General features: G+C 44.4%; 1 protein-coding gene across 2 annotated transcripts in view; it reads right to left on the bottom strand.

Moving 5' to 3' along the window:
• The window catches only part of PRDM5 (PR/SET domain 5), a 1,215,944-nt gene that overhangs the window by 50,879 nt on the left and 1,151,766 nt on the right, over nucleotides 1-13,299 (bottom strand). For both annotated transcript variants that reach the window (XM_069631172.1, XM_069631173.1), the window contains one exon: nucleotides 2,110-2,214. In XM_069631172.1, coding sequence (XP_069487273.1) covers nucleotides 2,110-2,214 — 105 coding nt within the window. The remainder of the gene's footprint in view (nucleotides 1-2,109; nucleotides 2,215-13,299) is intronic.

The following is a 13,299-nucleotide window of genomic DNA, read 5'->3' as shown; positions in this document are numbered from 1 at the left end:
TATATTCTTATTACAACTACTACATCCATACTAGGCAACAACCCCACAACCATTTTTACACACAATAACACATTCATTTTTCCTTTTCTTCTTTCCCTCAACCTCCATAGACAGTCTTTCATCCTCAGAATAACCAGAAATGTACCTAACTATTAATCAATCTCACTAGTTTCATTACATAATTATAAAACCCAAAGTAAGCAATATTGTAGCATATAACATAACACCATCATTCTCAATGGATGTCCGCAAACACACAGATGTGACTATATTGGTCATGGACAGGAAAAATGACTGCAAACATGGAAACAACCCTACAACCATTTCTACACACAATAAATCATATCATTTTCCTTTTCATCTTCCCCTTAACCTCCCAGACACACTTTTATGCTCAAAATATCCAGAAGTGTATTTTTTACAGGTTTTTTTCTACCATGATGTCCGCGGACTAAGGGCACAGTTCATGAATCAAACATGGCATCAATTTCAAAACTTTTGACGCTTTTCCCGTAGTTCAATTGCCAATCATTAGCTGCTCACTATGTCTGCGAATGTTGTGCAGCTCTCTGACTGGTCCAGGGGTGTCCGCGGACACCAAATCAGGAAGTGAGTTTGTGGGCCGGAGGGAGAGATCACTAATTTTTTAGACCCTACAATTTGGGCATTTTTTAAAAATCCACTGAATGAATTTACACTACATGTACAAAAGCACGATTTCAGGGAGAGTTCACTGCTCCTTGTGCAAATTTGGTGCAAAATCGTCTAGCGGTTTGTGTTGTAGACACGAGCAAAAACATTTTTGATAGATTTCTATACAGATTTAAAATGTTTTGGGACCCCACTGTATCTTTGCCCCCCTCGACAAAACTGCACAAAAATCTACAAAATCATTCAGATTTCGATCTACACTTTTTGGGCAACGTTTCGTGAGGATTCCTTGAACGGCTCCAAAGTTATAAGCTACCCAAAAACTGCTCTTTCTCTGATAAGAGCTGCTTAACCATAACTACAGGGTCGCTACCTCTGACCCTCTGATGTAGGACTTATGTTCTATACAAAGTCCAATAACACAGCTGGCCGTTCCACCTACTTGCACTTAAAAATGTCCAATGCTGTTTGTCCTTAATCTATGTATGTCTACTTATGTATTGTCCCCAGTGACTGTTCCATTTACTTCCCTCCCCAACCTGGTCAGCATGTCCATCAAACTCACCCCATTGTAATAAGCTCACTGCTTCCCATCAAATCTGATTTCTTACCTATTGTATGTTCTTTTGCTATCAAAAGAGCATTGCTCCTCCTTTATATAAATAAATAATATACACTGAAATGAACTCTCTTGTGTTTCTCTTTATCATTTCTCCTTTTCTGGCATTTGAACTTTTGTTTGTTCACTTCAGTAATCGTTTCCGTAAGTTTATGTGGTCAGTGAGGTATGTCAGAAAGAATCCATGCGCTCAAATAAGGAAGAAAGGAAAGCGTTACCAAGATATCGCCCGGGTTGCAACTGTGGTTGATTTGCAGGGTTCCGATGGTCACAAGCTACTGGGCAGCTTTTCCAGGACACAGAAAAGCAGCTGTATTTTTTACTGTTGAAACCTTTGCCTTTAAGTTAGCTTTGGATTAACAAACTTCAATGAAATGATTTTATCTGAGCTGCACTTCATTTTGTCAATATCATTTTAATTGCGTTCAATTATAATATTCCACAATAAACTGCCGAGATGTTTGAGATAAAAAGCGTACATATCTAGGACCAATATCACTAAATTCCCTATTGTTTAGTCGTTAATCTGTCACAGAGTGGAACAAATGCATGACCTGGCTGGAAATACTCAAGTGGTACTAAAACAGTGCGAATTACTCTTATGGGAGCGCAAACATTACATTGAAATGTCTTGAACTATCCCAGAGGCGAGGGAAATAAAATGTAACATAAAATATCCTGAATGAAATCTCATTACCAAACAACAAAGTTAGCAGCAGCAGAATTCTACATAACAGGACATAACTACAGCGGAAACCAAAACGATCTGGCTACAGCTGCAAACCAACGAAAAAGCTCCGTCTGGATATCGTTTGAAAATCTGAATAAAAACAACTCACATCGCACTGGAAGGGTTTTTCTCCCGTGTGGGTCCGCATGTGCTCATCCAGGCCTCGCTTCTGGCTGAACGCCTTATTGCACTCTGAGCACTGGTAGGGCTTTTCCTGCAGGCAATGACAAGAGCACGTGAGAGTAAGTCAGAGCAGAGCACCAGCACAGTAAGTGAATGGAACGCAAGCTGGTAGGTGCAAAAGTTACAGCCTCTCAGAGGGAATGCAAAAAGAGGAAACGAGAGCAGCTGCCAGCTATATGGAAGTACCACTGTGTTAACAGCATCTAGATTGCAGAGATGTACCTATATACATACAAATGCATAGGCTTGACTGTGCGTGAGCGCGCACACACACAAGCTCTCTCTTTCTCTCAGGGGATCAAAACTTCATTCCATAATAGCTGCACCCAATCAATGTTTTTTTTTTTTTTTTTTTTTTTTACAAAATTCACACAAAATATATACAAATACAAATACACTGATTATTATAGTAAGCCATTAATACACATCCTGTTTTGCTGCCCTTTGTTCCCTACTTAAGCAGCCCTCCAGCCTCTTTTCCTTTGCAGTTGGTGAGCAGGTGCTCGGATCTAGGTAACGTGGGCTAAGCCTGCCTACCTGATAATCACTGCTAAACTGTTGCTGCCGTCTGTTTGGCATCCTTTTTCCCTACTTAAGCAGTCCTCCAGCTCCTTTTCCTTTGCATTTGGCAAGCAGGTGCAAGTGGATCTAGGTCACGTGGTGTAACCCCCATCCACCTTGTTAGCCCTGCCTCTTCCTTTCTGCTCTTAACTCTTAGATCAAGGGTGTCTCTCACCCGGTCGTCCAAAGTGAAGGGCAGATGTAGAAAAGGGCAAATTGTGTTTGGACCGGAAGGACCCAGAGCCTGAACCCCTGCTCAAACAACAGGTAAGCATGCGTTGACATGTATTTTCTCCCTCTATCCCCAAAGGCCAACCCCACCATCACCAGGCAACGCCAATGTCAATGACATTGAGCCTCCTCTAAGGCATGGGCTCATCAATGCAGCAGCCCCTCATCATGCACCACACGGAAGGTGACGCTCGTCAATGTTCGCTCAGCTATCACCCATGGAGCAGACATTGCCAACCTCATCACATGACCTTGATGCCATCTTCATCACCAAGACCTGTCTGACAACCACCTCCACTCACATCCCAGACGTCCGTGTCCCTGATGGCTACAGCATCCAACACAGAGACTGGCTGAACAAGACAGGTGGATGCCTCGCAGTCACCCAAAATACCTTATGGTCCTGCACCAGACTTGATGCCTACAGCATTGGCTCGTTCAGAGTCCTTTCCTGGCACTTTCCTCTCTCCCCGATGGACACAGTCACCTTCCATCTCATTTACATACCACCCAAACCCAACATTGCCTTCATCAGAGACTTCACTGACCTGGTCACCACCCTCTCCTCCACTCATGCCAACAACATCTTCCCGGGCGGCTTCAACCTCCCAGGCCATCAAACCAATGAAGAAAGCTCTCCTATGCCTTCTCACCAGCGTCAGTGTCACACAGCACAAGAAAGACCCAACGCACGAGAAAAGTAACATCCTTGACCTAATCCTCACTGTACTATCTTCCCACCAAAGCACCCTTTTCTCTCCTGCATGACTGGTCTGAACAACTGGCCATGCCTTTCAACATCCTGCACGCCACCCCAGTCACGCACTCCCGGCATAAACCCATTAGACAAACCTTCAGTTCCTTCAGGAATTTTATGTTGGAAGCCCTCATGGAAGACCTTGCCAACCTCCACCTCACATGGACGGAACACCCCCAACTGAAATGCAACTCTCAACTGGAAGCACTCAATACCATCCTCTCAGCCTCCATCGACCGGCAATCGCCTTCAAACCAACACCGTCAGCACCCTTGTACACGCAAGAACTCAACCTCAGCAAAAGAGTCATCAGGACACAAGAGAAAACCTGGCACCACTCCAGGACTGCATCTGAGCTGGGGCTCCTCAAGAAACTTTGAGTAACCAACTGACAACTAATAAACACAGCCACGTCCTCCTACTATCAGAACACCATAGAAGAAGCTGACAACAAAGGCAGAGCCCTCTTCAAAGTGGTCAAGTACTGCATCAACCCACTACCCAATCCTGCCACACCACACTCCATTAAAAAAAAACCACCGCCATCAACACCTTCTTCATCGAAAAAATAAGCAAGATTTGCCAGCACACAGACACCAGTTCTGCATTCAAAGACTGCCTCATGTCTTTCTTTACAAAATCTCCACATCCTGGACAACATTCAAACACGCTCTTGAGAGGACCTTGTAGAAACCCTGGCTGCCTTTAAAGCCACATCCTCCCAGCATTTATCCTTAAGACCATCCCCACAGAAGCTCTCCTTCCCTATCAGAAGATTATCAACAGCTCTCTAACTCAAGGCACCTTCCCATCAACCCTAAAGACAGGACAAATCATCCATCTACTAAAGAAACCCACTCTGGATCCTGACAACCTACGTAACTATTGCCCCATCACTCATCTTCCCTTCCTAGGTAAGATCATTGAGAAAGTGGTAGCCACGCAACTGCAGCAACACATGGGCACCAACAATGTCCTCCAAAACTACCAATCCGGGTTCATAACCATATGCAGCATGGAGACAGCAACCATGCAGGTGGTCCACGATGCCCTCAACATCCTGATGGTGGCCACCCCCGCCCCCGGTTCTACTGGACCTCTTGCCCGCTTTCAACACAGTAGACCACCTGGCACTCAAGGACACCCTACATTAGCACATGGGATCAATGACCTTGTCCTACACTGGTTCAAATCCTTCCTTTGTCCACCACCAGCAGTTTGGTCAGATGGACTTCTCTAGATCGCCAATGCTACCCGTCACCTGTGGAGTACCGCAGAGTTCCACCGTCTCCACCAGTGATCTTCAATCTATACATGGAGCTACTGGGAGTCCTAATAGCCACACAAAACATGCACATCTACCAATACACCGAGAACACACAACTTTACCTCAAGATCGACTCTATCAAGAACATCAATAGGCTCCAAACCTGCCTCTCGCAGATTCAGTCTTGGATGTCCAGTGCATACTTGAAGCTCAACCCCTCCAAGATCTAATTCCTACTCCTCACGAACAACACTTAACACCCAGACATACACAATGGCTATTAAACATGAACCATGAGGACTTCACTACTGAGTTCACCTGCTGCACCAAGTCTCTCGGGTTGCACATTGAGAAACACTCTCCTTCAAGAAAAACATAGCTAAGTAATCTGAGACAGCTTGGTATCAGCTCTCCTTCCTGTAGAAAGTCAAGCCCTTCCTCTCTCCAGACAGCTTTAGATCAACCATTCAAGTACTGGTCCTATCCCACCTGGATGGGGGCAATGCCCTCCTCTAAGCCCTCTCATTGTCCTCCTTGCGCCCCTGAGAAGTGTCCTACATGTGGCTGAATGCCTCATCAAGGGTCTATGCAGATACAACCACATCTCCCAAGCTCTCATCGACCTTCACTGGCTCCCACTGCATGCACAAATCACATTCAAGTCTTGCTGCATCATCCTTAAGTCAGTCGCCGTCAAGTCACCCAGCTACCTTGTGGAGAAACCCAGCATCTGCGGCGGACAGGAAACCACACAAGCCAGGACACATACAGACTTTAAATCTGCCACTGCAAAAAAGAATGGAGCAGAAAACAAGCCTTCTCTGCCTACGCCCCAAGACTATGGAAGCTCCTTCCCATCAGCATCAGACTCACCCCTACACTCATATAACTCAAGACCCACCTCTTCAAGGAGTTTCTCCTCCTCAACACCTAGGCCATCCAGTCACCCCTGCGCGCCCCTTGACTCGCTATATGCCATCCTCCTCTCTCCGCTCTGCCACCTTGTACAGCTGTACCCTCACATGCCCCTCTGTATCCTACCCCTCACTGTATCTCTGTTCTGTTGTTACTTCTGAAAAGTGCTCCGTTATGCATCTGTACGGTTGAATATGTCTGTAAAGTGCTCTGTTGCTTCTCAAAGCTAGGTCCACGCTCAATAAATACCATAATGATAAAAGAAAAGAAAAAGTTAAAAGAAAACTAACTGCATTCCAACCTCATGGAGAAAGTCTGTAATAGTCCCAATTTACAAGAAAGGCGAAAGGCAATGCCCATCTAATTACAGGCCTATCGCCCTGCTTGATGCCCCAGGCAAAATATTTGCCAGCTTCATACTTCACGACTTCAATGATTGGACAATGAGATCTTTGAGCCGTGATCCCTTTCAGACAGCATTCATTCCGGGTTTGGGCATGACTGACTATTACGGCTATAAAGATGGTTTGTCTGGCGCAGCGTCAACCGCTCTATTTTGCTTTTGTTGACTTCCGATCTGCATTTGACTCTGTGTCACGAGAGTCATTGATGAGAAAGTTGGCCAGAGCGAATTGCCCTGCAACCAATATGACTCTTATTAAATCGCTACACACCACGACTACCATTCAAATCCGGTTGACACTAGATGGCACCCTGTCCGCTCAATTACCAACATTTAGACAATTAAAACAGGGTTGCATCCTGGAGTCAGCCCTCTTCAACTTCTTCATTTCGGATTTAAAAGACAAATTCACTAATATTCTAACATACACTCCGAAGCGGGGAAACCACCTAATACCATGGATGCTCTACACAGGTGATCTCATGCTCCTATCCAAAACACTTAAGGGCTTGCATCGACTATTAGATGCATTAAACTCTTATATGTGGACAATCAATTGCAGATTAATCTGTCAAAGACGAAGATCATGTGTTCCAAAAAATTGAAAGGCTGCAGAAAACCATGTACTTGGTCATTACAAAATGAAAGTGGTGCATAAATATACGTATTTAGGAGTAAGTATTAATGACCAAGCCTCTGATATCCCATATTTGAAATCTATAGAAAGTAAATTGTGTATGGCTATCTCTCAAGCGAGAGTCATACATACCAAATATGGTACATTTTCTTGCACGCCGATACTCACATACTTCAACCAGAAGGCTGTCCCACAAGTTTTATATGGAGCAGAAACTAAACCACTGCTCCCAGAGTCCTTCTGGTTGAAGTTAGAGGGAAGATTTTGGAAACAGCTTTTAAATTTTGCCACAATGTGTCCCAATTGCAATGATTAGACATGACATGGGCCTGGTCTCCCTTTACTGTATGTATTCTTGGAAACTATGTGCTTTGTACAGAAAGTGCCTGTTAGCACCCACATCATAGCAATTATTGTACATATTGGCCTCGTATGTTTCTGCGTCCAATCAGAAGTTCATAAAGATGTGGAAGTCTGTTGTTTTGAAAACTTTGACTGATGCAGACATTGCATTGGAACTTTTGCTTGAGAACCCAATGTGTGCTAACTATTACAAAATGATTAGATGAGAATGAGAGAAATATGTTTAACGTATAAAGATTTTACAAATAATCCATTTAACATAAAAAGCTATCACACACTGGAACTGTATCTTGCAGGATTTCCATCAAATAAGGTCATTAATGCCATAATGAGAATGAGAGTTAACTTGTGGCCAACCAACGAAGACCAGGCGAAACAAAAAATCATAGATATCAAACAGAATGTTTGTCGATTTTGTAAACAAATAGATCAACCTGAAACACTTAAGCATTTAATTATCGAATGTATGGAACTAAATATGAAGCATGGACTTTATTTGAAAAGACATTTTGAGCATTTTAGGATTCTTGATGTTGATACTTTATAACAAATGTCTTTCGAAATGAAAAGAAGTTTGTTAGCAATAATCCATTTTTTAGAAGCTTTGCGTCTAGATGACACTCCAGTAACAAAGGAATAGGCGAATCAACTTGACTAATTGCAAAATGTACAAATGAGCCTGCAGAGATGAATTAACTGCATGTTCACCAAGAAACGAATTATTTGCCCTTGAATTGTCATAATTTTATATGTACATGTTACCATTCCTTTTAAGACTGTACTTAGCATTGCTGGTAATAGTCTTATGTTTTGTAATTGTTTTATTATCTTCGTGTTCTATACATTTTATGATGATAAATTGAAAAGTTGACTTTGTTTCAACTAAACCAATAGAAAAAAATTAAAAATAAATAAAAGAAAGTGGATGCAAGGGCCCTTTCAAACATTGTCCTAAAAGGTCCCATTCTCACAATGCTCACTGATGTGATGCGAGGTTTAATTAGGAATGTATTACATGATGCCACCGGTGATGTTACGTGTGGAATTGGATATGGTGTCACCAAAAAGCAGTGGCCATGTCTAGACTTTGTGACGTTGCTGGAAAGACAGTGTCAAAGCTAGAAGTACTGCAAGGATGGTACACACCTGTCCCGACACTGTACTCGATTCTATTCTAAACCCTGTTATATTGTTGTTGATAAACGAATGTCAACTCCACATCCCTACACTCCTCCTTACCCCTTTCTCATAGCGTTATTTCAAAACTGACCATCATGATCTGACAATTATCTCGCCGGAAATCATGTACATGGTTATACTAGATTTATATAATGTGCTCTGCTCTGTAAAACGAGTGTACATTTCTTATTATGACCATAACACATACAGGAAGTGTTCAGTAGAAATGCGTATGATACAATGCTAAAAGGAGACAACGTACACTGTTTGTAATATGTATGTATTTGCATTTAATTCTCTCTCAAGGTTTTCTTCCTTCTTGAAATGGGTTGCACTCAGATTGCATTCAATTAATAGTTTCTTATGTGAGTATCAATGCAATGTTATATTTTGTGTGCTAGCAACTCATTGTGAAAATGCTAATAATTAGGAAAATAAATAAACACAGTGTAGACCCTGCAGCCTGTTACTCTGGCCTCTTAAGGTTTCTCTTATAACCCCAGCACATCACAATATTCTTTCTGCATCCCTATCACCTCCGTCTAGACAGCACCCCCTTAGCGTGATGTTGACTTTCTTGAAGGACACACATTATTTTAAAGTACTCCTCGAAATACCAGGTCAGTCCCCAAGTCGGCAGATTCTTCTATCTCTGCTAATCTCATTCAACATTTAAACAGAGAAACAAGGCATCCCCTCTCCCTATAATTTAAGAGAGTTGTGGATTTTCCCTGGTCCATGTGCAGTCAGAAATGGCTAATGTGGCTCTGGCAAATGTGCACTTGTTAACGCAACTCCCCCCCACAGAAAGAGACAGAGAGCAAGACAGCAAGACAAAGAGAGAAAGATGTTGCACAGAGAGAGAGAGAGTGCAAGATCTGTGTATGATACACATTCTAAAGTTAGTTTAAGTATCAACATGCATTGACATTGACAATAAGTCAACAACCAGGAGACAAAGTGGAATTTTGGTTACAGCATTTCTTTTATTTGAACACCAAAAATCTAAGCTGTCCCTGGGCTTTTTGGCCCTAATCTAGATGAAAGAAAAATATTCTGAAAGATTGCTCGTCAGGATGTCCTAAAGAATAGTCAAAGTCTGCCGTCCAGATACCTGTCCTAGCCTGATTTCTGTCCTTACCTCTATAAACAAAAAGCTACAATAAGGGTATTAGCTCAAACAAAGGAATGGTGGTGCACAGCTCAAGTAAATACATCAAGTGTCTCTTTCACCTTCCCCCTCCTCGGTCAGTATTTGACTAATCTCTTTTCTCCCTGGCTTACCAGGGTTCTTGACCAAGTCTCTGGTCTTCTTCCAGCCTTGGGAATCCTCCCTGGCTCATAGGTCCACAGCAGGTCCTCTCCTTGGGCTCCCCATCAAGGGCGGCTCTCTTGGTATTTACTCCAGGGATCTTGGGTTTCACACTGTGCCTTGGGGTATGGTCTCTGTCACCCCACCTTTGATTCTGGTTTCTCTCTTTCCACCTTGAGGGCTGCTTCCTTTCACTCTGGCCTGGGGCCTGCTTTCTGACACCCCACGTTGGGGTATGGTTACTGTTACCCTGTCTTGGGGTCGGGTTGCTGCTACCCCACTTTGGGGTCTTGTTTCTCTTGCCCATCCTTGGTGTCTCGTTGTCACCCCTCCTTGGGGCCTGGTTACTGTCCCGCCACCTTTAGGTATGGTTTATGTCAACTCGCCTTGGGGTCTCCTTTCTCTCACCCCACATTGGTGTTTGGTGCTGTCACCTGGAATTTGTCACCCGCTTTGGTGTAGGGTTGCTGTTACCACCCCCTGGGGTTGGATTCCTGTCACCCCGCCTTGGAGCCTGGTTTTGGTCGCCCCACCTTGGGGTAAGGTTTCTGTCAATTCACCCTGGTGGATGGTTGCTGTCACCTCGCTTAGTGTCTGATTTGGCCTTTTCAGCCATTCTCTCGGGTCTCCGGAGCGACCACATACCTTATCTCTCTATGCAGTGCTCCTCCAGACAGGCATTCCAGTAGGCAGATGCGTCTCCCCCCTGCTTCTTCCTGGTGTTCCACGCCTAACTGAGCTTTTGCTCCTTTCCCGCTGCAGGGCTTCATGGTTGCTTCCTCGTCGCAAGAGTCCTCCACAGCTTGTGCGGTTTCCATTGTTTGACATCCTCCTGGGCCTTTCTTCTCCGATCTGTGTCTAGGCAGGGAAAATGAGTGTTCCGTGGGTTCGCCCATTGGTTGGATCCACCACGCCAAGCAGCCGCTCCTATGTTCCGGTCACACTTCTCAGGACAAAGTCTTCTACTGCTGTAGCTCTGCAGGTTCCCTTCCTCTCTGGTTCCAGTGCTGATTGGGTCTTTATCTTTTACTCAGCTAGGGGCTGATTCTATCTCCTGCTTCCTCTACTGAAGTGAGAACGGTGTCTGAAAAGGGTCAGAAACCATTCCAGCCATTTGTGTAGGAAGCTATTATACAGTTTAACTCCCCGTCTCCCCTGCTGATCTGCTCTCTCTTGGTACTGTGCACCTGGCCACCCTCTGTCCCCTGGGCCCAGGTACCTGCTCACCCTGCCACCCTCATGCACTGCCTCCTGGCCACTCCTTGCACTGGGGACTGTATCTGTACCCATACAGCCCCCCTCCATTTTCCTCTTTTCCGGCACTTATCAGACTTACCCAGTCTGCTCCCTTAAACCCAGCACTTGCCACTTGCTGGCTGCACTGCCACTGTTTATGGCCTCATTTTTCTATTTGTAATTTCATGTATTATTTATCTGTTCTCCTCTGCTCCGCACTTTCCACTCTCCCCATTCCATGCACTTTTTCCCTTTTCCCTTTCCCATGCACTTGCGCATTCTCAATGTCACTGGGCCTAGTAAGATCGTTGTTGTTGTGTTGTGTTCTTCCCTGTTCCTCTCCCTTGCCTAGTCGCGCTCTGAAACACTTGTGTAGGAGCGCGATACAAATAAAATATCATATATCATATAACCAACAATTCTATTAGGCTCTTGAGACAAGGAAGGATAACATCTATCCCTATTTAGGGATTGTCTGCCTCTAACTGGTGGGGGCAATGTCATCCCCAATGAGATCCCACTTGCCTTGTCACCTGGGGAGTGTCCAGCTTAGCTGGCTCATGTCTCTAGGCCCTTCGGTTTTGGCTCGCTCTTGGTGAAAGGGGACACATTCCATGGATTAATCGCACATATTTGTGGCTTTTGCCATGTGAAAATATTTCTCTGTTGCCACTTGCTAAGTAATGCCATCATATGCCCAGACAGTAACGCCTTTTGGCATGTAGTGCATTGCATGCTCAGTAGCTAAAGTTATTTGTCAGGCATTGCAATGGTATGCACCGGTATTAAGGATAATGTTGCAGGAGTTGCTATAACATATAAGGTATGGTCATCACACGAGAAGGCATTTCTAATGATTGACAGGTATTGTCATAACGTGCCCAGGTATTCACGTTATTTACCAGGTAGTGCGAGCCTATCTCGAAGTGGCAAGAACTCAACATAGTTCGTCATCGTGCATCCAGGTATACACAATTTTCCAAATTGTTTACATGAAATGCCCATGCACCATTACAATATTCATGCCGTGACATTATTTGATTCGCATTGCCATCTTGTTCCAGGTACTGCTACTGTTTGCTAAGTAATGTCATTGTGTGCCTACGTACTCATGCCAGGTAGTCGTCCCAGTGAGTCCATGGAAAGCATAGGTGTGTACTGAGTTCACTTATTTCCATCAAATGTCAACGTACACCATTTGCCATGTAATGCTCTACAATGCCAGACAGTCACACATGTCACATTACACTATCATAAGCCCAGGTCCACACACCACGCGCACTGTTTCAGATGCCCAGTTGTTGAACCCATTGTCCAGCTTTTCTATTATGTTGCCATTAGTTGTCCATGTATTCTCATCACATGCTATGTCTTGCCATCACATGCTGAGGGCCTTGCTCCATTCCTCTGGGTACCTACTGATTGAAGGGTTTGCACCATTATTAAGGTAAAGCCAGAAAATGCCCAGGCACTTTCATCATATTTCAGGTTTTCTCATCCGATGCCTAGGTATTCAAGCACTGTGCCGGGTATTGCAGGAAATGCCCCTTACCGCTTTGTCAGTAGTTGCTATTGAAATGCAGGTACTCACACCGTCTCCGTTTTATTTTTAAGCAATCGGTGGCTGGTGAGGACTGCAGCATTACCGTTTTCCTTACGACATAGCCAGAGCCTCCCCAACTCATTTGCATTTTGGACGCGGTCAAGGTCACTGCCCTGGTTTTGTTGGGAGGTGGAGTCGGGAGATTGGAAGGTATTCTAATGAAATGCTATTGTGGAGGAGCCAGCAGTGCCAGTGACATCAAGCATCTCTGTGTCTTTTCTGCATTCCCCACTTCCCTGCTCCTTCTGTGGCTGGAAGCATTGCAGGTGAATCACTGGAGCTGGAAGAGAGCAGTTATTGTTAGACATTTCGAGCCTGCGTTTTTCCATGGGACATCCCATTGGAAAACTCTTTGTGAATCAGGCCCGCCATGTTTTATTGGCCAGCCCAGCACCACCTCCCTTTGCCAACATGGCTGAGGATGTGTACAGAACAGAGGTGGGGAGGGTGGGTCTCCTCACCAGATCTTCTCACATCGGCTGAGGACAGGCAAGAGGTGGATGTAGGAGCAGCAGAGAAACTTCATACACTTCTATATCTCCCATCACAGTATAGTTGGGGGTCAGTTCAGTTTTCTTGCTTTCACTCTTTCACGTTGCAAGATGGCTTCCATTGATTTGTGCATGGTTCTTCATGGAGCCAAGTAACTTGT

Source organism: Ambystoma mexicanum, chromosome 6q (assembly GCF_040938575.1).
Source record: "Ambystoma mexicanum isolate Mex_15411 chromosome 6q, UKY_AmexF1_1, whole genome shotgun sequence".
Taxonomy (NCBI): domain Eukaryota; kingdom Metazoa; phylum Chordata; class Amphibia; order Caudata; family Ambystomatidae; genus Ambystoma; species Ambystoma mexicanum.
The sequence above is the reverse complement of the archived record's forward strand: the minus strand, read 5'-3'. Positions and strand labels throughout refer to the sequence as shown.